This window comes from Octopus sinensis, linkage group LG22 (assembly GCF_006345805.1).
Source record: "Octopus sinensis linkage group LG22, ASM634580v1, whole genome shotgun sequence".
NCBI classification, from domain to species: Eukaryota; Metazoa; Mollusca; class Cephalopoda; order Octopoda; family Octopodidae; genus Octopus; species Octopus sinensis.
This window is the reverse complement of record NC_043018.1, coordinates 23,970,196-23,995,551: the sequence shown is the minus strand read 5'-3', so window position 1 is coordinate 23,995,551 and position 25,356 is coordinate 23,970,196. Positions and strand designations below refer to the sequence as shown.

General features: G+C 37.2%; 2 protein-coding genes across 6 annotated transcripts in view; both read left to right on the top strand.

The window, feature by feature from the left end:
* LOC115223237 (inositol-trisphosphate 3-kinase homolog) overlaps positions 1–11,580 on the top strand; it is a 70,176-nt gene extending 58,596 nt beyond the window's left edge. For all 5 annotated transcript variants that reach the window (XM_029793730.2, XM_036512082.1, XM_036512083.1 and 2 more), the window contains 5 exons: positions 562–618; positions 5,839–5,892; positions 8,403–8,519; positions 9,408–9,584; positions 11,322–11,580. In XM_029793730.2, the coding sequence (XP_029649590.1) occupies positions 562–618; positions 5,839–5,892; positions 8,403–8,519; positions 9,408–9,584; positions 11,322–11,381 (465 nt within the window). In that variant the 3' untranslated portion in view covers positions 11,382–11,580. The remainder of the gene's footprint in view (positions 1–561; positions 619–5,838; positions 5,893–8,402; positions 8,520–9,407; positions 9,585–11,321) is intronic.
* A 7,078-nt stretch (positions 11,581–18,658) lies between these two features.
* On the top strand, positions 18,659–23,448 carry LOC115223131 (condensin-2 complex subunit D3-like). The gene has a single exon (XM_029793545.2). The coding sequence runs from the start codon at positions 18,721–18,723 to the stop codon at positions 23,248–23,250; it is 4,530 nt and encodes a 1,509-aa protein (XP_029649405.1). The 5' UTR covers positions 18,659–18,720; the 3' UTR covers positions 23,251–23,448.
* Positions 23,449–25,356: the final 1,908 nt, after the last annotated feature.

Genomic DNA, 25,356 nt, shown 5'->3' with positions numbered 1-25,356 from the left:
TCCTGCATAAGACTAATAGAGAGCTGAATAGCATGGCTATAATACATCTATTATTGTTTGTTCAGAGGTTAAGGACAGATGAGAATTGATTCTGTAATGCAAACATTCTACTGTCCCAGTTTGAATTCCAATTGTTGGCCAATTTGTCCCAAAGTTCTTATCTCAACGTAAAATGAACAAAGCAAATGTCATTTATCTCTCCCTTGATCTCTGACGTCATCTGCCAACCAAGATAGCATGAATCAACCTGCTAGAAATAGCAACCCAAATGCTTTTAAATCAGATCCCAATGTTAGATGTTCAAGAACCAAATGAAGGGCAGATTTGCAATCCTGGGATCATCCTGATTCCCAAAAAGGTATAACATGTCTATGTAGAGCAAATGTAAACTGAGATACAAGGGTCCCAGACGAACAGACAGAATTTCACTTTTATTATTATAGATCTGAAATACATCCTGTTTATATTTTATACTATGAAATGTGTTCTAATTTTCTTCTATGCTGTGAAATCTTTCCTATTCTGATCCTATGAAATGTATATGACCTATTTCTTTTTCAGTTTAGAGAACAGCAAAGTTCATCTGCATCACTGGGATTCCGAATCGAGGCTGTAAGGGTGAGTGAAGCTTCAGATCATTCTTAGTGAGGTGTTTTGAAAAAAGGTGGACAGGGGAGAGTAAACTTTGCAGTTGGCCCTGCGATCTAACATAGTAACACAGTTCAGTGATCCTGAACTCATGTGTGTGTGTTTGAGGGGAAGGTATTCACTTTTTCAAATTCCGCCGAGGTCGACTTTGTCTTTCATCCTTTCGGGGTTGATAAATTAAGTACCAGTTACGCACTGGGGTCGATGTAATCAACTTAATCCTTTGTCTGTCCTTGTTTGTCCACTCTATGTTTAGCCCCTTGTGGGTAGTAAAGAAATAGGTATTCACTTCGTAGAGCATAATTGGCAGTTTGTTAGGAGACCCTTTAACAAGTCTCTCCAGCTAAGAAGTAAGACAGAACTGTAATGTAGCACTTATCTAATTCAAGTGTTGTTCAAACCCCAGACATGCTCTGATCCAGTAGGGGAGAAGTGGAGGAGTTGGGTGCAGTGGGTTTACAAGTAAGTGGAATAGAACCAGTAACTATTAGAGGAGCTGAGGTCATTGGGGAGACATTTCTATCTATCATTATGAGTATGTGTATCATTATCATTGTCATTTTAAGGCGTTCAGAATATGGCAAATGCCTGATGGAGGGTATTCTTTTGGTTGCACGTCGCTGAACGGCTTCCAGACGATTAATATCCTGGGCAAGATAGGGGTTCCAGACCGGTGATACAAATTCCAGGTGAGGTCTTACCATAGCTATATAAAGTCGCAGATATATCCACGACATTTCATTAATTTAGAGCCAGAATTCATCGAGGCAAGATAGCAGCATAAAACTTAAGCTTACAGTGGAATGTTTGTTTGTTTGATAGAAGCAAACATTCTATTTTGGAGTGAACAACAGTAAGAAAGATCTTCATAAAAGTTTAAATATAGTACAGTATTGATAAAAAGAGTCTAGTGTTGGTTGAGCTGTCATTCAAGTTTAAAATTTTTAGAACGTCCCATTAGCCCAATAAAGCCACAGAAAAAATCATGCTTGCAACAATTGCTTGTAAGTTAAAAGTAATAACATGTGGAAAACCTTGAACCGGATGTTTCAATTTCTTGGTATGTTTGTAATGTTAAATGATCCTAGCAAAAGTAATGATTTCCAGAAAGAGAATGTGAAATTTTTGAAAATATAGGTGTGTGCAGACTCCATGGTAGGATGTTTGCTTCCCAACCATTTAGTTTTGAGGTCAGTCCAACCACATGGAAATTTTGGCAAGTGTCTTCTACTCTAGCCTTCTTAGTGGATTTAGCTGACAGAAAAAAGCCTGTTGCGTATATGTACATGTCTGTGTGGGTGTATGTTACTGACTTCTACAGCTGGATGCCCTTCCTGTCACCACCCTTCATTTGTTTCCAAGTAAAGTAATATTTCCCCATGGCCCAACATTACATACTGTGAATAACCTCCACCCCATACTCACACTGTGGGCTTCTTTCAGTTTTTGTCTACCAGATCTACTCACAAGGCTTTGGTCATCTTGGGGCTGTAGTTGAAAACACTTGCTCATGGTGCCATGCAGTGGGACTGAACCTAAGAACATGTGGTTGGAAAGTGAACTTCTTATCCACACAGCCACACCTGTGCCAATAGTATTTATGTTAACAACCCTGGAATTGAAGTCTATTGTAACCAAGACAAAACCCAGCAAGATATAAATAAACTATATTGTATAGTTGCCTGCTAAATTGTGACCATAGAAATTTGTGATAGATAAAAGAGGAGAGGAGAGAGGGAGAGAGAGATTTACAGAAAGGGGAAAAGTAAGAACATGTTCAATGACAGTAACAACCACCTTGTTTTCCAGAATATATTTAGAACATTTTTACCCCAAATAATAATAATTGACATTTTGTAATCTAGACAAATGAATACAATGTAATGTCATATCTTATACAAAGGTGTGGCTGTATGGTTAAGAATTTTTCTTCCCAACCACATGGTTTCAGGATCAGTCCCACTGCATGGCACCTTGGGCCAATGTCTTCTACTATAGCCCAGGTTGACCAAAGGCTGACCTAACCCTAATTACAGTGGGATTGCTCACCCTAAGTAATCCTAGATGCTTCTTACTACTCAATGCACTTAGCCTGAACCTAGACTATACCTGAGTACTGCGGCGAGCTGGCAGAAACGTTAGCACACCTGGCGAAATGCGTAGCCGTATTTCGTCTGCCGCTACGTTCTGAGTTCAAATTCTGCCGAGGTCGACTTTGCCTTTCATCCTTTCAGGGTCGATAAATTAAGCACGAGTTACGCACTGGGGTCGATATAATCGACATAATCCGTTTGTCTGTCCTTGTTTGTCCCCTCTGTGTTTATCCCCTTGTGGGTAGTAAAGAAATATATACCTGAGTACTTGTATGGTACCTGCCAGGATAATTTATCCTTATATACTCATTGCATGTATATATATATGTATATATATATATATATATATATATATATATATATATAAAATGAGATAGGGGTTGAAAATTCAACCCACCATGGGATAATATATATCCAATATACTGCTAGATAGGTACCCAACAAAATTAATACATAGATGTTAAAAATTGTCAAACAATCAGTTCATCTATTGCATTATATGGGTAAAGGTAATAATATTACCGTAAATTAATACTACAAAATTAGAGAATGGAGAAATATACTTAAATCAGTAAAACATCAACTATCCGATGATACTCAATCCATATACTTTAATACACCATTACATATGAGTAAAGGCAATACATAAAATGAAATGATATACAGTAATAGTAAAAAGATAAAGAGATATAAGTAAAAAATTTTCAAATATAATATGCAAATAAATCAAAACTGACAGCTGTTTCGGCAGTGAGGACAGTCATACCTCATTTAACCTATAGCCATAAAGGCAGGTATAAATGAGGCATTAACAAGATGCCCCGGCCTCTTCAGAGAATTAAATTAAATTTGTTATAATAGTGAAAAATATTATACAATCATATACATATAAATATAAAATATAAAAATGTAAAATATAAAAACTTATACATCATAATGCTACACTTATATAATATAATACACATTTGTACAAAAAGGAAGGTAAACAGAACAAAATAAAACAAAATATATAATAGTGTATATATTAATATCAATAAGTACCGATATTATACATATTTGGCTAATAGTTTTTTTATATATATAAAAAAAAGGCTAACATATATGGAGATGAAAAATAATAATTTCGATCTTGTAAGGATGGACTTGGTGCTAACTTAACTGTATCTATTTTTTATTATATTTTTTTATTATTATTATTATTATTATTATTATTATTATTATTATTATTATTAATAGTAATTTTTATTAACTTTTATAGCTTTAGAATCTTATGAACTGTACCACGGATTTAATTATTATTTTTCATCTCCATATATGTTAGCCTTTTTTTTATATATATAAAAGAACTATAGCCAAATATGTATAATATCGGTACTTATTGATATTAATATACACTATTATATATTTTGTTTTATTTTGTTCTGTTTACCTTCCTTTTTTGTACAAATGTGTATTATATTATATAAGTGTAGCATTATGATGTATAAGTTTTTATATTTTACATTTTTATATTTTTATATTTATATGTATATGATTGTATAATATTTTTCACTATTATAACAAATTTAATTTAATTCTCTGAAGAGGCCGTGGGGCATCCTTGTTAATGCCTCATTTATACCTGCCTTTATGGCTTATAGGTTAAATGAGGTATGACTGTCCTCACTGCCAAAACAGCTGTCAGTTTTGATTTATTTGCATATTATATTTGAAAATTTTTTACTTATATCTCTTTATCTTTTTACTATTACTGTATATCTCATTTCATTTTATGCATTGCCTTTACTCATATGTAATGGTGTATTAAAGTATGGATTGAGTATCATCGGATAGTTGATGTTTTACTGATTTAAGTATATTTCTCCATTCTCTAATTTTGTATATATATATATATATATATATATATATATATATATATATATATATAATATATATACTCTTTTACTTGTTTCAGTCATGTGACTGTGGCCATGCTGGAGCACCACCTTTAGTCGAGCAAATCGACCCCAGGTCTTATTCTTTGTAATACTAGTACTTATTCTATCGGTCTCTTTTATCGAACTGCTAAGTTACGGGGACATAAACACACCAGCATCGGTTATCAAGCAATGTTGGGGCGACAAACACAGGCACACAAACATATAATCACACATACATATATATATATATATATATATATACATATATACAACAGGCTTCTTTCAGTTACCGTCTACGAATTCCACTCACAAGGCTTTGGTTGGCCTGAGGCTATAGTAGAAGACACTTGCCCAAGGTGCCATGCAGTGGGACTGAACCCGGAACCATGTATATGTGTGTGTGTGTGTATATATATATATACACACAGACACACACACACATTTATATGTAAGTATTAAGTCATAAAATAAATTTTGTGGATGTTGAAGTCTCCATACTGTTTATTATTATTAATAATAATATATACTCCAGACAGTTTTTACCATCCAGCAAAGCATTTACATGGAATTAACCATCAAAAGAATTCACAGAGTGATTAACAACAATAGTAATCACAGACATTAAGTTGTTAGCCATTAATTGGAACTTAACTAAGAGCCAATACAGTATCCGCCCAGGTAACATATCCCTCCAAAGTCACACACACACACATATATATATGTATATATATATATATATATATATTCTGTTTTTGGATTTGGTTTGCAAGATTCTTTATATGAGTTTGTGTGTTGAAGCATATTCTGTTGTGTCTGGGGAAATAATTTTCTTTTTGTGCCTTATAATGTAACACACTCACCGGTAAAATTTCCGCTTATTTTTATTTTCCTAAAATTTTTTTTGCGTCTTGCAACCTTTTCAATAGTCTGGAAATTTTACCAGTGAGTGTGTTACATTATAAGGCACAAAAAGCAAATGACCCTCCCCAGACACAACAGAATGTATATATATATGTATATAAATATATATGTGTGTGTGTGTGTGTGTTTGTTTATGTGTACTGTATAACTATATATGTTTCAGTGTATGTTTGTACATGTCTATTTTTGTGTCTGTCTGTGTGAGAAAAACCATTTAAAAATTCTGCTGAGTTAATCATCCTCTGTATCTGTTGCAGATGTCTGGAGAAGCACCAAATGCTAATTTGAAAAAAGTCAAAACAAGAGAACAAGTAAGTCCATAGATTTAGAATCTTTATTGTTTTATTTCCTCTGCTTCATAATATCAAATGTGAGTTGTATGAAAGTAACTCAGCCTCAGAGTCATGAGTGATGATCACTATTGGATCGACATAACCATGAGAATGCTACGCATTGCTAGTCAATGACGGAACATTCCTATTACCAGAGAGATGCTGAAGTGAGAGAGACAGGTAAACTCAGAGATAATGTCTAGCCCATTAGCATCCAATGGAATTTCTACCTACACCTTTTCTAAAGATCGAGCAGGGCCACCTACATGAAGGGTCATGTGATGTGTTCGTCTTCCTACTAACTAGAACTTTGGTCTTTGCACCATTGACTCTAAGGCCTTTCGATTCTAAACCTTGCTTCCAGATTTGAAGCTTCTTCTCTAGTTCTGGTTGTGATTCTGCTATGAGGGCCAGATCATCAGCATAGAGGAGTTCCCAGGGGCAACTTGTCTTGAATTTCTCTGTTATTATCTGGAGGACTATGATGAATAAGTGGTGGCTGAGGGCTGATCCTTGGTAGACCCCTACTTCTACCCGGAATTCTTCACTATACTCATTTCCAATCCTAACCCCATTGACGGCATCTCTGTATAGTGCCTGTACAGCCCTTATACTGGTTTACAATACGGGTGACTAGGCCAAAGCCCACACCACCAGACGTATGTGTGTGTGTATGTATGTATGTATGTATGTATGTACGTACGTACGTACATCGGTTCAGTAAGTACGATCGTCCGAGGTTGTGAAATCTAGCATTTGTAGTGACTTTGCGGCTTTTATTCCGAGATTGTTCATGATGAGAAGGTGGAATACAAGAGCGTTTCTTTGAGTGAAGTGTTTTTGCAAAATATATCATCTCCAGCGAAGAATGTTACGAAGGGAAATAATTATAAAAGATGTATTGGTAATTATCTCCCTTTACCAGTTCAATTTCCCAATTTACTCCGGTGTATAAGAAAAAGTAGTCTTTTATACACAGAGATTAAAATTAACTTAAATCTTTTACTGCAGCGTCAATTTAATATTAACATCAGTATTAAGGAAAATAAATTGAGTGCATAATAGAACAAAAAACGATAAAGAATTTCCCCCTGCTGGATTTCTCAAATTTCCCTGAATCAAAGACTATGGTTTTAAATAAACAAATATTCACATATATGGATCACATTTTTACACAAAAGCCAATAAAGGAACCTTTCTTTTGCTCTGGCTTCTAGAAATAGCAATCAAATCTCCTTTAAATCACAACCAATAATCTTAAAAAAGAAATGAAGCATACAGTTGATAATAATATAATAGTGCCGCCCGACTGGCCTCCGTGTCGGTGGCACATAAAAAGCACCATCCGACCGTGGCCGTTGCCAGCTTCGTCTGGTTCCCGTGCCGGTGGCACATAAAAAGCACCATCCAATCGTGGTCGTCTGCCAGCCCCGTCTGGCACCTGTGCCGGTGGTACGTAAAAAGCACCCACTACACTCACGGAGTGGTTGGTGTTAGGAAGGGCATCCAGCTGTAGAAACACTGCCAGATCAGACTGGTCCTGGTGCAGCGGACGTTAAATGATGATGATGATGATAATAAAATTATTGTATACAGTGCTCAAATGCACCACAACTTGTCAGACAGTGCATATAAAGTATATGCAGTAATGTACAAATGTCTGGAAAGCGAACAATGTAGGAGTCAGATACATACTTGTGTGTGTATGGAGGGGAGAAAATCAGGTGTAGTGTTGGCGAATCTCAGAAAGCATGGAAGTTTTGAAGGATGCAGTGCTCCGACAACTAACAACTGATGCCAGCAGTTTGTTCCATGCTTCAGCAACTCTCAGCGTGAAAAAATGTCTCCTAAAGTCATGGGAACTGTGCTGTTTTCTGACTTTGTAAATATGTCCACAGGTGTTAGACGGGTTCAGGTACATACACTATGCCTAGGAGAAACAAAAAGGAAAAGCATGGTCACAACTGGAACATCTTCGCTCAGAAGTTTGCTTAGGGTTGACCTGGAGCTAAACAACATCACTACATATGTTAACTACATTATGAACACTCTTGTGAGGACTTATGTTTTGTTGTAATCAAACTTTTGAAATGGCTAGTGCTGGTTTTAATTCAGAATTCAATTTAATCTTATATATGCATTGCTGTAGCATGCCAGCAAGTAGTTCTGACACTATTTGTATAGAGTTATAGGTTGGTCATTGAGTTTGTCCCCCGTCTGATTCAGGTACATGATGTTGACAAGTCACAAAAATAGTGAAATATCGGTATCCATCACACCTGAAAGAGATTGGAGGTGAATTGTCTTCCATGTCTAGGAATCTCAGGTGTTTTAACACCCAGTGCTAAACAGGAGTCATCCCCTGAATGCTGTACCTCAGCAAACAAGCAAAACACATCGAGTATATTTGGTCAGTAATGTTTACAACGTTAGCATGGCTTTTAATCCATATATTTGTTTTGTTCATTTTGTTTTTCTCTCTTCCCCAGGTTACACATATCATTCACAAATTTTTGCGAAACAAAGTAGTACGACACTCGTTTCTTCGGCGTCTCAGAGAGATGCGTTCCGTTTTAGAATCATCAACATTTTTCATGAAACACCAGGTAAAAGTCACTTCTTACCTAAACTACTCCATCCCATTCCTTTCCTTCCTCTTTCCCCATTCCCTCTTAATATTTGATTAAGGTAAGGTGATGTGCTAGCAGAATCATTAGCATGCTGTGGTGTATGCGAGAGATTCGAAATAAAGGCACCTACCTTATCTTCGCTCAGATGGAGACCCTTCAGCGGTAATGGATCCTTCAACACAGCCCGACCCGAATGCTAGAGATAGCAGCTGCTTCTCCCAAACCTTAACAACATGCTGACCCGTCTTACCCACTCGGCGACCTGACTCGAAAAAAGGCAGAATCCTGCCCTCGCTGCACGCGTGTCACCGCTGCCCCTTCCGCTCAGCCCCAAGTTCCGGTCAGCTCCCCAGCTGCTGACGTCATCCCACACATGCCACACAAAATGCTTAGCAGCATTTCATCTGTTTTTTATGTTTTGAGTTCAAATTCCACCAAGGTTGACTTTGTCTTTCATCCTTTCAGGGTTGATAAAATAAGTACCAGTTAAATTCAAGTGTTGATATAATCAACTTAATCCTTCCTTCTAAATTGCTGGCATTGTGCCAAAATTTGAAGTCAACATAATAATAACCTTTTAGGTGGTGGATTGGAAGAACCATGAGAGTGTTGGGCAACTCTTCACTTTATTTTGAGTTCAAATTCCACTTAGATCAGCTTTTACTTTCCATCCCTCTAGGGTGGAAAGAATAAATACTAGTTACATACAATCAATTATACACTTCCCTGCCTCACTCCACCAAATTTCTGGCCTTGTGCTTATTCTGAAAATTAAAATAAGCATCAACAAGTATTGTAGTGAGGGACGACTCAAAAGAAGTTTGTATTTAACAATAATTTTTTTCTCTTTTTTTTTTTTTTCAGTTAATTGGAAGTTCGTTATTGGCAATATATGACAGCACTGGCAAAACTGGGGTCTGGCTAATAGATTTCACAAAGACAACTCCTGTACCAGACCACATCCAAATTGACCACCGCAGCCGCTGGAAGAAGAATTCCTATGAAGATGGTGTCCTCTTCGGTTTAGATAATATCATACAGGTATATTCTCTATTGATTAACATGCATTGTCACATGCACAAACAATAAATATATATATATTCACACACAAACACACACACACACATATATATGCAGGTTTGGAACTTACCATACACACAAGTCATGTGATGCATATGGATGAGGACAGCTGTGTAAAGAAGTGCCAATCTCTAACTGTGGAGGGAATCTGTCACAGAAGCAGACCCAGGAAGACGTGCAACAAAGTGGTGCAACAAAGTGATGCAGCATGATCTTTGAACTTTGAGTCTCACAGAGGCTATGATTAGTGTCTGAGACCTTTGGCAATACACTGTGCTTGAGAAGACCTGTCAAGCCAAGTGAAATCATAGTCATGGCCGATGCTGGTGCCACATAATTGGCACCTGTGCCAGTGGCACGTAAAGAGCACAGTTCAAACATTGGGCCTCATGGCGGAAAAATGGTTGAGTTCCTTTCAAGCGTTAGGCCTCACAGAGGCAAAGTGGCTGAGTTCCTTTTGAGTGTTGGGCCTCATGGAGGCAAAGTGACCGAGTTCCTTTCAAGTGTTGGGGCTCAAGGAGGCAAAGTAGCTGAGTTCCTTTTGAGCATTAGGCCTTATGGAAGCAATGACCAAGACCTTTGGTGTTATATTGTGCTTGAGAAGAAGAGCCATCAAGCCGAGCAAAATCACAGTTGTGGCACCTATTACACTCTCAGAATGGTTGGTGTTAGGAAGGGCTTCCAGCTGTAGGAAACCATGCCAAATCAGACTGGAGTCTGGTGCAGCCTTCCAGTTTGACAGCCCTGGTCAAACTGTTGAAACCATGTCAGTATGGTCAATGGATGTTAAATAATGATGATGATGATGACAATGGATTTTGTACAATTTTCCTCCGTCAGACCCACTCACAAGGTATTGGGTGGTCTCTGGCCACAGCAGAAGGTATTTACTAAAGGTGTTATGAAGTGTGCCTGAACCCCAAACCCTAAGCTTGCAATTTGAACCTCTTTACCACGCTGCCATGCCTACACTACTATATATGTGTCATTATTCAGTTTTTATTTCATGATTTCTTGCCAATAGAGAAAGAGCTGGTTTCTAACTTAGATCCAAGGCTCCTCCATTGGAACTTCAACATCAGCCACAGGGTATTTTTGAATGCATGTATATATATATATATATATATAGCTCAGAGGTTAGAGCACTGGTCTTGTAAACCAGGGGTCGTGAGTTCGTTTCTCACTGGGGGCTGCACAGAAATTTTAAATGGCGGTGCCCCAGCATGGCCACAGCTCATGAGCTGAAACTAGAATCAATCAATCATATATGTGCAGATTTGTATGTTTTGTTTTATGTATATTTTCTCATGCATATACTTGCATATCTGGACATGCTCATATATACTTAAATGATAAACTTCTGGAAAGTGTGTGTGTATGTGTGTTAGGTTTGTGAAAAGAGAGAGAGAAAAATAGATTCACATGTCCACACAAGCATAGATTTCAGCATGAATTTCTGTACAGATTTTCATAAATCTCAAAATAAACACACACACACACACACTTATGGAAGCACACATCCACAGTACTACAACCTGCATATGTATGGAAATACACACTCTCTCTCTCTCTGTCTCTCTCACTCACACACACACACACATGTATATATGATGTATACATAGAACACACTCCATCATCCAGAAAGATACATTTTATAATAATAATAATAATATGATGTATTTCTTTGATTTATTCCAGATTTGGGAAGAAATGGATGAAGACACTGCTGAATCTCAGACTAATGTCAAACTTACGTGAATGTCATAGTAGAATGTCTGTGTGTCCCCTCAGACTAGGATCAGCATTTCCATATAGAACCCCTATGCAGAAAAGCAGTGTCTTTGAAGTTTACCAATCAAATTTGATAATCATCATTCCAGACATACTCACACACATACTGACAGTGTGTGCATGTATATATATGTGTGTGTGTGTATATATATATACATACATATATATATATAATGTGTGTGTTGTGTATGTATATATATATATGTATATATATATATATATATATACACACACACACACACACACATAGATACTTATGTATATATGTGAATGTATATGTATGCTTATATGTATGTATGTATGTATATATATATATATAGTGTATACACACACCACACACACACACACACATATATATATGCGCATATGTGTATGCCTGTCAGTGTCTGTGTATGTATATTTATATATGTATCTGTATGTACATGTATGTGTGTATACATATAAAATAGGTAAACCAGATAATACAATCAAAGGAATCTAAAATTATAAAATGCATTCAATGTTAATAATAAACGGATGTTGAAATTACGTGTGAGAGTTCCAGTTTGTGTGTGTGTTGTGTGTGTGTGTGTGTGTGTGTGTGTGTTTATATATACATGTTATCATTAATATGTAAATGATGCAAATGTTATTATTATTATTATGTTCAGTTCCTGCCATGGTCAGCTTTGCCTTTCATCCTTTTTGGGGCTGATAAAATAAAGTACCAGTCAAGTACTGAGATTGATGGTATTGATTGACCCTGTGCTAGAAATAATAATAATTATAATTATAGTTATTATTATTATTAAGTATGATTTTTCTATTACTTTATTTTCTTAATGGAACAGCAGCTATTGTATGTGAATGAAAAGAAATCTTATCAACATTAATAATTACTTACTAAAAAAGGAGGAAAAATGACAAAAAAACCCCCAGAAAATGCAACATCATCTGATTTAAACATTTTTCTTTTTCTTTTTTTTTTTTAACAAAAATTTCGAATGATTATTATGAAACATTGCTAACAATTTTTAGTACCAATAAAAAGAAAAAAATTGAGAAATAAAATCACTTCCTAAACAGTTACAAGTACCACATGTATTAAAAAACCATGCCAAAACAGACACAGAAGTCTGGCATCACCTGGCTGGCTCCTGTCAAAGTGTCCAACCCATGCCAGCATGGAAGGCAGACTTTAAATGATGATGATGAATATCAAAACAAATTATAACTGTATGAAAAATTGGCTGTATTATAAAGAGTAAACTTTGGAAGCCAATTTGTATCACTCTCTAGAGATTGTGTGTAACTGTAGGACTAACAAGAACTGTCATTTGGATGGAAAATGCTTAACATAAAGTGTTATACTGGTGTGAATGGAGGTTACTTTAAATGCTCCCACTTGAACGACAAATCCATTTTCAGGCATGATAGAAAGGGGAATGTCACAACCTTATGTTATGGTAATTAAATAAATGTTAATTAAATAATTAAATGACAATTGTAATATCAAGTTCTTAGTTATTGAATACAGCACTCCATATATAAATGGTACAAAGTACCATCAGCTAGCTATTGCTTAGAAGTCTCATATATTCTGGAAGCTAACATATATTTTAATTAGAGAGAGAGAAAACGTAAAAATGCTCATGAAAATAAGTTCTGCCTGGCAAACTATGACGGAGCAATAGAATCAAATTGAACTCCCAGATTTTAACAAGATTGACTGGTAGTTTACAGCCTACTGTCTTGTACTGTTGAAAGGCAATGGAAAAATTGTTAGTATTAGGAATATTTTTTTGATGCATTTGACCATCTGATATAAATAAGTCAAACCTAAAGTTTACTTTATGGTATCACGTGATGCTGAATGTTATTGAAAGAAGCCCATTGACATTGGAAACACTTTTTTTTTTTTGCTGATACACCTCCCTGCTGACATTTATTAAAATCTGCTGATTGCCTATTCAGCAAGAAATTTGGAGTAATGGAAAAGTAGTCAACTTCAGTATTGTAATAAATATTTTCTCTGCTTGACTGGTGGTGAGAGTGATGCATATTCATCGCCCTCTCACCCCTATTCAAATATTGCTTACCTTATTTGTATTGTTAAGTCAGTTAATATATTAATTTACACGAAAATATCAACTAATAATTATTGTTACTTTTTGTGTATGTGTGAAAATGCATGCGCGCGCGTGTGTGTGTGTAAATTCATATGGATATGTATGCATGTATTTAAATATGTATATAAATGTATGTATGTGGTTGTATCTTGCAATCTCAAAAGGTAAAAAATAAAATAAATAATATATAGTTTTCAATAAAAAAAATGTTTTGTCATTATTTTCCATAAATTTATGTTTTGAGCAGAATTTATAGTGCACCAAATAAAATGCTTTACATTCCGGATTGCAATCCCGTCAGAGTCGGCTTTATTATTTGTTGTATTGTATGTTCAATGTCGATATAACTGGATATTAATAATGTCCTCGCAAATCATTCTACTCAGGGTACTGGTAATAACCCTCAACAATACACAACTCTCAGCTTTACACTGCTCTGAAGTCCCTCTGCATATGTCCATTTATATTATGGCACAGTCCATTAGGAGACAACCAATAGGGGTGTCCTTTGTGAGCCACTCTCCGGCTATCTATCTGCGGCTTTATATAGCTATGGTAAGACTTCACCTGGAATTTGCATCACCAGTCTGGAACCCCCATCTTGCCCAGGATATTAATCGTCTGGAAGCCGTTCAGCGATGTGCAACCAAAAGAATACCCTCCATCAGGCATTTGCCATATTCTGAACGCCTTACTTCCCTGGGCATGAACACATTGAAACTCTGACGTCTGGCAGCTGACTTGGCAGACACCCATAAAATTATTAACCATCTTACAAACAATAACTCTGAGCACCTTTTCAAACTCCACCCATGGACATATTTACAAAGTCAGAAAACAGCACAGCTCCCATGACTTTAGGAAACATTTTTTCACGCTGAGAGTTGCTGAAGCATGGAACAAACTGCCGGCGTCAGTTGTTAGTTTTCGGAGAACTGCATCCTTCAAAACTTCCATGACGGAAACTGAAAGAAACCGTTATATAAATATGTGTGTGTGTCTGTGTTTGTTCCCCATCATTGATTGACAACTGATGTTGGTGTGTTTACGTCCCCGTAACTTAGCGGTTCAGAAAAAGAGACTGATAGGATAAGTACTAGTATTACAAAGAATAAGTCCTGGGTTTGATTTGTCTGGCTAAAGGCAGTGCTCCAGCATGACCACAGTCAAATGACTGAAATAAATAATAGAATACCAGAAAAAGTGCTTAGCGACATTTCTTCTAGCTTTACATTCTCAGTTCAAATGGCACCAAGGTTGATTCTACCTTTTATCGTTTTGGGTTCAATAAGATGAGTACCAGTTGAACACTGGGGTCAATGTAACTGATTTACCTGCTTCCCTGAAACTGCTGGCCTTGTGCCAAAATGTGAAACTAAGTGGCTTTTACGAATTTAGGTGCCTAGCATTAGGATTCATCCATCCTTATGCTCTCACTGTTTTCCGGTGCATATATAGTTGTGAGTAGAGACTAGGGCCTTCTTGGCTCACCTACTCTTATGCTTTTGATAGTTGTTTCAGGTAACTATGTAGCCGTGAGCAGATGTAGAAACCATCTTGGTTTGCCCTCCCTTGACCCAGTAAAACATTGATGATGAGACAGGTAGAATGAAAGAGAGCTCTAGGCTGGCTTTCATATACAGGTGAGTGGACTAGAGTGATATGAAATAAAGTGCTTTGCTCAAGTACATAATGCATCCTCTGTTTCTGAAATTGAACTCCTGACCTTATGAATGTGCACTCCCATACTAACCTACTTTCATGCTCCTAACAGTCTACATCTTGATTTAAAATTTTGGCATAAGGTCAGAAATTTCAGGGGAGCAGGTAAGTCGATTACAATGACTTCAGTATTTCACTGGTACTTATTTTTACCAACTCCAAAAGGATGAAAGGCTAAGTTGATCTTGGCAGAATTTGAACTCAGAATATGGAAGCTTAAGAATCCTTCATATGGTCAGAGATTTAGGGACATCCTAATTGACAAATTTGATGAGAAGGAAGAGGAATTACAGACTTGTAATATAGATGGCAACTAGGAATTGTGGCAGGAAAGTTTGCTTAGTGCCACAGACCAAATCTGTAGTGGGTGCAAAATCCCAACCAGACCTAAGGTAACATGGTGGTGGAATGATGCTATAGACAAGGTCATCATAACAAAGAAGCAGGACTGGAAGAGTGGTGGGAGCAGGGAATTATATCAAGTAGCTAGGAGGGAGGCTAGAAGACAGGTGTATATAGGCAGGGGAGAAGCAAAGAGGAGAAAGTTTGCCAATGTTCTGTGTTGTGAGGACTAGAGGCTTGAAGTGTTTTGGATTGCAAGACAGTGTGTCAGAGAAAATCGTGATGTGGTAGGAGAGAAATGTGTTCGCATGGATGATGGGTCACTGGCAGTTAGTAACCCTGTGAAGGAGGAGGCTTGGAAGTGCCACTATGAAAGGCTGCTAAATGCGGAGAACTCTCGGGAGAGGGAGAGTCTGCCTAGTGTGGATCCAACAGAGGGACTGACAATCAGACCAGAGTTTGGTGCAGCCCCTCAGCTTACCAGCCCTGGTCAAACTGTCCAATCCATGCTAGCATGGACAATGGACATTAAATGATGATAATGATAATTGTAATGATGGATGAAATTACTGCTAAGCATTTTGCCTGGAATGTAAACGATTCTGCCTGCTTGCCACCTTCCTAACTGTCCTATTGCATGGAGAAAAAATCTTTGTTACTGTTGCTGTTGTTTAGTCCCATGCCCTTACTTACTTAAGCCCTTCACTGCCTATGGAGCATAGATCTGTTTGGCATGAGAGGCCACACCAGGAGTTTGTGTTCTACTGGCATAGCTTTCAAAGTCATTGGGGCATGCAAGCTACCACATCACAAGAACAGGACCTTGTGTGCAGTCCTGGGGTGGGAGATTTAAGATCAAAAACATTCCAGCCATGACCACCCAGTCTATTCTCTTGGCATAGATGAAATCACCTTGTAGAGTTTACTTTTGTTCAGTCCCACAGCAGCACCTATCCTGCAGACCTATGAGAAAATAAGTACCAGTAATATGTTCAGGGTTGATTTAACAACTTCATTCTTTAACCAAATTGCTGCCTTTGTGTCTGTTGTAGAAATCCATGTTTTCGTCTGTATTTCATTTCATCTTTTAAGACTGCTTCTCAATCAGAGAAATCCCTTGATCCTGCTCCCACTCTCAAAATTAAGAGAATTTTTTCTCACTCCTCATTATTGATGAGAAAATAAAATTGAAAATACAGCCATATAATTCTACTTCCTTCAGTGGAATTCTGGTTTAGGCACCCCATGTAACTCCTCATGACGTTTTTAGTTTTTGAATTTCCAAAAACTTTTGCGAATTTGTGTTCCACTCAGGGGAATTCATACAATTATGCCAAAGAAATTTTCTTTTAAAATTTTTTACCCCGCCCAGAGTTGCTAAAGCATGGAACAAACTGCCTGCGTCAGTTGTTGACTGCCATGACACTGCATCCTTTAAGGCCCTCATGCTTTCCAAAATCCGCCAAAACTACACCTGATTGTCCCCCTCCCATACTCATACACATATGTGTATGTCATGTCTCATGCACTGTTCTTTTCCTGACGCTTGCACATTACCCTATGTACTATACATACACTTTAGATGAGTTGTAGTGCACCTGAGCACTGTACACAATGTTTTATTATTATTATTATTATTATTATTATTATTATTATTAACGTTTTTAGTTTTTGAATTTCCGAATTTGTGTTCCACTCATGGGAATTCATACAATTATGCCAAAAAACAAATTTCCTTTTAAATTTTTTTACCCCACTTCCTAATAAATCTTAAAAGTTTGCATTATTGCGCATTAAAAAAAAATCAGTTTAAAATACAGACAGTCTGAATTTTTATTCTTAAGTCCCAGCTGTGCGCCATCCTTGGGTGCACCATCATTCCATTAAATGTGTTTATGGGAAGAAAATGTCGAAAAATATCAATACAAGTCAGTGACAAAAAAACAAAACGAGAAAGGTATCAGGGGGTCGTGAGTTGTGCTAAAAACAACAGCTAAAGCGACCTTTAAATCATACAAAAATTATTTTTCTGCATTATCGTATAAATTCCCGTGTGTAGAGCAAATTTGCTACAATTTTCTGAAAACGTTATGAGGGGTTAAATGGTGGGGGGTGGGGTACTTAAACCAGAATTCTGCCCTTTCTTCGCCTTTTTGTTGGTTCTGCTAAAATAATTTTAAAGGAATGTAAATTTTAATTATACATATATAATCATATACATATGACCCCCCTTTGCAAATACAATAAGAGCACAGAAATTGTGCCTAAAGCCAGCTGGAGACGATGTTCTCCTGGGGCTACAAGCTACAGTAACACCCACCCTTAGTGGTTAGCCATATTGAGATGGCAAGTATACCTCACATTGTCGTGCAGTTACTGTTTATACCTCGTTCAGAGATTTATTATTAAACTAGCAGTATCGCCCGGCGTTGCTCGGGTTTGTAAGGGAAATAACTATATAAGCATTTTTAGAGAGTTATAGCCAAAAAATAGCACAAAAAAGCATTAAAAATGGAAAAAAAATGATGGTAAATTTTTTTTAAATCGTTGACTCATCGTAGACGTTTTTAGAGAGTTACTTCCCTTATATAATAGCGAAAAAATGATGGTAAATTTTTTTTAAATCGTAGACTCATCGTAGACGCGCGCTAATACCCAGAAGGGCTCGATATGAATCACGACTATAAGATACCCGCTTTTTTTTTTTAAATCGTAGACTCATCGTAGACGCGCGCTAATACCCAGAAGGGCTCGATATGAATCACGACTATAAGATACCCGCTTATTTTTTTTTTAATCGTAGACTCATCGTAGACGCGCGCTAATACCCAGAAGGGCTCGATATGAATCACGACTATAAGATACCCGCTTTTGGTTTCACTGCACCGCAAAATGTGGGAGTAGTTAGGAATCTAAATCGTAGGAGACAGACACACAACTTCACTTTTATATATAAAGATTTTAATTAACAAGCAATTTAACCGCTGTCCCCTCCCACCTCCATCTATGAGACAGTCTTAAAGCGAACTGTAGTTTTTATTTAGCGGTATAAGCGGCTCATCAGAAACAGGGGAGCGAATCTAAAGGAAAGGGAAGCGGTTGAGAGATATGAAAACGAGGCTAGAATTCAAACTATGGCGGGCATCGAACAAATTATCGCGATTCTAAACGATTTGCCTCTTGATCAACTGGAAGATAGCTGGGTAAAGTCGGCATGGGAAAAAGATTTCGTTGAATTAGACACTATTCCGGAGGATTTGATAATCGATTTAGAAGAGAGCAACTTCTACATCGAAGATCTGCTTAAACTTCAGTCTTCGCTCGATTGCTGGATAAACAGAGAAACAAACGAGGTTAGTTTTTGGACTGTTCTGGTTGAAAGTGATGTTTCCTACAAACATTTCATCGCTTATCTGGCGTATTTGATAGAATCTGCTTCTTCCAAAGCCAAAGTGGGTGCAACAAAAAGACATGCGGGTCTGTTGGCTTCTTGCAATTATTTTCAACTCGTATCCATTGCTGGTAGTGGCGCTTTTAAAATTTTTAACCCGATGTTATTGAACTCGTGCCTGGACGTTTTGCGGAGGTGGACGTCGAGCGCCGGCGCAAACAGAAAACGTAAACTCTCACAAAAGAATTCTCAGAAGAGTAACCGCGCCAAAAATCGTAAATTGAGTAGAAATCCTTCGGTCGAGATGGATGACGATGACGGGGACGAAGGAAGCGATGAAAGTGACGGAGAGGAACTTTCTCCGCAAGATAACATTATCCTACAGAAAGCCTTGGTTAGTGCGCTAAAAGCTTTTATTCAACTTGTTCAGAATTTTTCTTTGCGTGGATCCGATTCTTCAATTCACAAAAGCATCCAAGTTATGGCCGAGCTTATCCGTCCCTACGCAGGTTTGGACAACCATATTAACCGTACGTTTACTGCTTCCACCGCTAAGTATCCAGTCGAGTTGGCGTATGTTGCCTTAAAACAGTTATGTTCCGGCTTTCAAGGTAACTCAGCTGCCATCATCAACGTTGTTTACAAACAACTAATGAGCAGCATATTAATGCTTGGCCTCAATAACAAAGTGGTTTTCTCCCAAACAATTCCTGTTGCTTACGCTCAATGCCGACTGAATTCTATTTCATTTATATGTGACATTCTTCATCAGCACAAAGATTCAGCAATGAAGTCTGCGAGGACTTTAATTCAACATTTATGTATTAAAACTCCAGACAAAACAGATTATAGAAGCAAAGTGGCAGAATCTATTTTGACTATAATGGATGCTTTTGACAAAACCAGTTATGCCGAAATGATAAAATGGGTTGGTGTGTTGATAAGTACTTCGAAAACTAACAACCGAATGATGGCTCTTGAAATTTTTTCGTTGTTGCTTTCGAAAACTGAGATAGAGTCAGTAGATGTTCCTGCCGATCTACAAGAATATTTAAAACATAAGCATTATATCGGTTACGTTGTTGACCGCTGTTCCGACAATTCTTCATCAGTCCGTTCAAGAGCAATTGTAATCTTTTCCCAGTGTGTAGGGTCGAGGAATCAAAAAGTTGTAAATGCGTGCCAAAGTTTGTTTACGCCACAAAATGAAGAATATGACAGCAAGCCTTCAAATTTAGAAAGTCTTCCAAATTTAGAAATTGACAATGTGACTCCAATTTCAGACTCTGAAAATAATAAAACTCCTAATCAAGGTATTGTCTTCACTGGACAGACACCGTTTGTCAACTTGGATTTTAGTCCTGTTGATAATAATCTTTCTGATAATTATGGTGTTCTTTCAATGCTTAAAAGGAGATCATCAGATGAAAAAGTTTTTGTGAGGAAATCAGCTCTTCAGGCTTTTGAAAGTCTTGTACGGTTGCTGCAGAACGACTGCCAAATGGGTGTAAATATTTTGGAGGAAAGATGCCGAGACCCATCTTTGTCTGTTCGGAAGCAAGCTATGCAGTCGCTCAGCTCCCTTCTATTTGATTTACCAACATGCTATTTCATTCAGAAAGCTTGGCTTAATGGAGTTTTACCTTTAATTTTGGATTGTGAAACTACTTTACAAGAAAAATGCATGAAGTGCCTCGAAGAAGTCCTCCTTCAGAATCTGTGTACATATAATAGGTCTCTATCAAGTCAGTACCAGTTGACATGGAGTTTATTACAAATAATGGCCGGAGAAGAGGAAGAAAGCCTTCGGCGATATTTCCAACGAGCTGTTAGCCAGTGGGCAAGGTTGAAACTGATCAAAGTGTTTCACATCAATGTGCTTAAAACTCACGTAGGTACTGAACATAACAATGCAGCTTGGATGATGCTTTCAGAACTTTCAACTGCAAAAGTAAAATTTGATTGCTCTTTTGTAGTTCAGTTTTGGAATGAAAATTGTTCATTAGATAGTGGCAATGAGAGTACATCAACTTGTAAATATGTTTTGAAAGTTTTATTGAATGTGGCTGAATCAGTGCCTTTTGAAGAGAAGCAAAAACTTGTAGCTGACCTCAGCAAGCGTTTGTTGCAATTCGGTTCTCCTATCGACTTAATTTCTATGACTATGGCAACCATCAAGAAACTAACTGAAGACAATAAATTTGAGAAAAACAAGTTGAAAACGTTATGCCAGGACATTCTGAAAGCTTCTGATAAATATTTATCCAAATTAATTTTGTCTGAAAAAGAAAATACTGCTGTTGATGAAGAAAAAGTTATTTGTCATTTGTTTACTCTTGGAGAAGTTTGTCAACTTCATCCAGCATATCCCATCAAACATATTTTGTTAGTAGTACAGAGCATTATTGCTTCTCCTTGCATTTCGGATTTTGTATTGAAATGTTCCCAAGGATCAGTCGCCTCCCAAACAAATGGTCTTGATAATTTATCTAAAACAAAGTCAGGTAAAAATCATGAAACTTTGCTTCATTTTGCCGGTTCCAAGTTAAGCAGTCGTGTGAGAGGGCATGCATTCATTACACTCGGAAAATTCTGCCTTCAGAACGAAGATCTTGCAAAAAAGTGTGTTGCAGCACTTGTACGAGAACTGGAAACATCATCAGAAGAAGCCATCCGCAACAACGTGGTCTTTATTTTGTGTGACCTGTGTATACGATACACTACCCTTGTCGATCAGTATATTCCCAAGGTAGCAACATGTCTCAATGACGTTTCTCCTTTGATCAGGAAACAAACCATGACGTTACTCACCATGCTCATCCAGGAAGATTATCTGAAATGGAAAGGTCCACTGTTCTATCGTTTCATCACAACTTACTTAGATGAACAAATAGAACTGCAAAAGTTCTCCGAGTTTTGCTTTGTTCATTGTCTGTTGGTTCGTAATCCAAACATCATGTTCTATCATTTTATTGAATGCATATTTTACTTCAATCGTTACCAGAAACATCCGATGTATAACAGATTTACCCAAGATCAAAACAACAAAAACAGCCTTGATCTACGTGGAAAATCCAAATTTGATCTACGGTGGCGTCTTTACACTTTTATGCTTCAACACATGACTGATGAGCATAAAATCAACTTATCTGGAAAACTGAATCAGGAAATCCTAGCAGGAGTTGTTGATGGAATCATTGAACTTGATGAAGACGGAACTACAGTGTTGCAGGATTCTTTAACCATCCTTGGTAGTAAAGAAATCAAAATATCTTTAATTGTCAACAAACAAAATGAAGGTAACATGGACGAAGAGGAAATGGCTGCTGCTGTTATTGCAAAAATGAACAAAAATCTTATTTCAAAAGTGATGAAGAAAAATTTGATAGAAAATATAGTTCCGATTGTTACGTCACTAAAACTTGTCTTAGAAACTAAACGGTCTCCAGTGTTAAAAGAGCTGATGTTGTATCTCCGAGAACTCATTAAAGATTTCAAAAGTGAAATTCAACAGATTCTTGGTACGGACAAGCAACTTGCTGATGAAATCGAATTTGATTTACGTAAGTTTGAAGAACAACAACAGCAGCAGCAGCAGCAACAAAAAGAAAATGAAGAACAACAAGAAATCGCTCAAAAATCTCCTTCTCCTGAGCAAGAATTTGATGATGTGAATAACAATCGTAACTCAAACCAAGTTCCTGTTTCTGCTGTAAAGCCGGGCAGAAATTTAGAAACCCTTTCCTTATCTAAGAAAGCAATTTTGAATTCTGCGAAAAAATCAATTGAAAGACTTCAGCAAATTAATGGAGAAAAGAGGCAGTCTCTTAGAATAAGTTCTGACAGCTCTACAAACAATTCTTCAAAATCAAAACAGGATGTCATAAACAGTTCGGATGAACAGAATTATATGAACCGTGCTATCAGTACTCCATTTGTTGCCAGCAGGTCTAAAAATGTCACATTTCACTCCGACCAAAACATTAGTCTGACGCCACCTTCCCCCATTCGGCACAACTCCCCAAACAGTTTAAGGAATACATCTTTTCAGTCAACAAGCTTAAATTCACTGCAAGACAATGCTGAGAATGTCATCCACCTCAGTTCTCCTTTAAGGATCCCTGAGGCAAACAAGGTTTGGAACATTACACCCGGCCGACATAGAACTAAATCAGCAAGACTAGCAGCCTCGAAATGTGAAGACGAAGATGAAAATGACATTAAGATGGAAGAGCCTGCTACTGCTGTTGCAGGCCAGACACGTCGAAGCTGATAGACTGAGATATAGAACTCTGAATAGCAATTATAGAGTAATGGAACTGGTTGTATTAATCCCCATTTAAATTTTTGCTTGTGTGTGTATGTGATATACTTGTAGTGTGGTGTGTGGTAAACTTATATAATATGTGTGTATGATTCACTGTTAGAGCTATGTATATATAAAATTTGCTATTGAAACAGACTGTATATATAGGTGTGTGCATATTCATATATATATATATATATATATACACACACGCGCATACATTAAACAAATGAACAAACGTATACATACACATGTATTTATGTAAATATGTGTATGTATTTATATGTGTGCATATGTTTACATGTATATAGTTGTGTGTGTATAATGTATATATGTATGATGTATATATAGGATGCAGTGAATAAACTGTCATGTAAATTATGCAAAAATGAAAATAACCCTAACATCTTATTTTAACATATACTTACGAAAATTACATAAAAATATCTTAAAATACTAAAGAGTAAATTTCGATAAAATCGCCACTGTCTTCAACCATGACCTCTAGACGATTTCGGAGTTTCCTGCAACTCTTTTGGATGGTCTCCTTGTTGGTGAATGCTGCCATAATCCTTGCCTTCAGTTCATCTTTGGTGTTAGAAGGAGTTTTGTTGGCTGTCGCTTAACTGTGCCCCACACATAATTGAAGGGTTTGCAGTCTAGGTAGTTAGGGGTGATGTAGTCATGACTGGGTTCTCCTGCTTGTGTGGCATTGGGTAGAGTCCTCTTGCCAGACATAGGGTCTTCCCACAGCCACCCTCTTGACCCAGGGTAGCACTACCTCCTCCATGTCTGAAGCCTGTGGGAAGATGAGCGTGATTGTTGCCAGTGCTGGCGGACTGGCTCCCGTGCAGGTAACACGTAAAAACACCTTTTGAGCGTGGTTGTTGCCAGAACTGCCTGACTGGCCCTTGTGATGGTGGCATGTAAAAGCACCCACTACATGCTTGGAGTGGTTGGCATTAGGAAGAGCATCCAGCTGTAGAAAATTTGTCAGATCACATTGAGCCTGGTGCAGCCTCTGGCTCATCAGTCCTCAGTCAAACCGTCCAACCCATGCCAGCATGGAAAGCGGACGTTAAACGATGATGATGATATATATTCATACATTGGTTGTAGAGGTAATGCTCATATATACATAATTATTTGTCTACATAAGTACCGATACAAGACTTTATTAGCTTGAAAAAAAAAATGGTTAAAATAAAAATAACCTTAAAATAGAATGCGTGTATATACTTTATATATGTATATATATATATGTACATAAAACTTAAATTCTTAATCTGTCAACTTAAAACATGAACTGTTTTTCTCTTTTGTAAATAAATGTTTTATTTCTGATTTTCTTTTAATTGTAAGTTTTTATTTTCCATGCACTGAGATGGTTTATTGATCGGAGTATGTTTTTATTCTTTGACACAGTAACTGCCACCTGCACCATGTTGCAAACTTCATACGACTGCTGTGTGCACCACAGGTGGTATATTTTCATAATTTGTGAAAATATTTTATTCTATACCTTTGAATTGGTTTCAAGGACATTTAAATAAGTTGAGTGCTAAATATTAAAATTTAAGTGAGGTAAGTAGCTTGTTTACCAACCACATGGTTCCGGGTTCAGTCCCACTGCGTGGCACCTTGGGCAAGTGTCTTCTACTATAGCCTCGGGCCGACCAAAGCCTTGTGAGTGGATTTGGTAGACGGAAACTGAAAGAAGCCCGTCGTGTATATGTGTATATATATATATATATATATATATATGCGTGTGTGTGTCTGTGTTTATCCTCCTAGCATTGCTTGACAACTGATGCGGGTGTGTTTATGTCCCCGTAACTTAGCGGTTTGGCAAAAGAGACCGATAGAATAAGTACTGGGCTTACAAAAGAATAAGTCCTGGGGTCGATTTGCTCAATTAAAGGCGGTTAGTTAGTTAGTTAATTTGGCTCAAAAGCAAATAGCAAGGCCATGTAGGGGGACATGGAGTTAAGTACAGGGTGGTGTTCATGTAAAGAGTTCAGGCCACTTGAGGTCAAGGGAGGCTTTGAACAAAGCGGTCGTTGGCATCTTCAC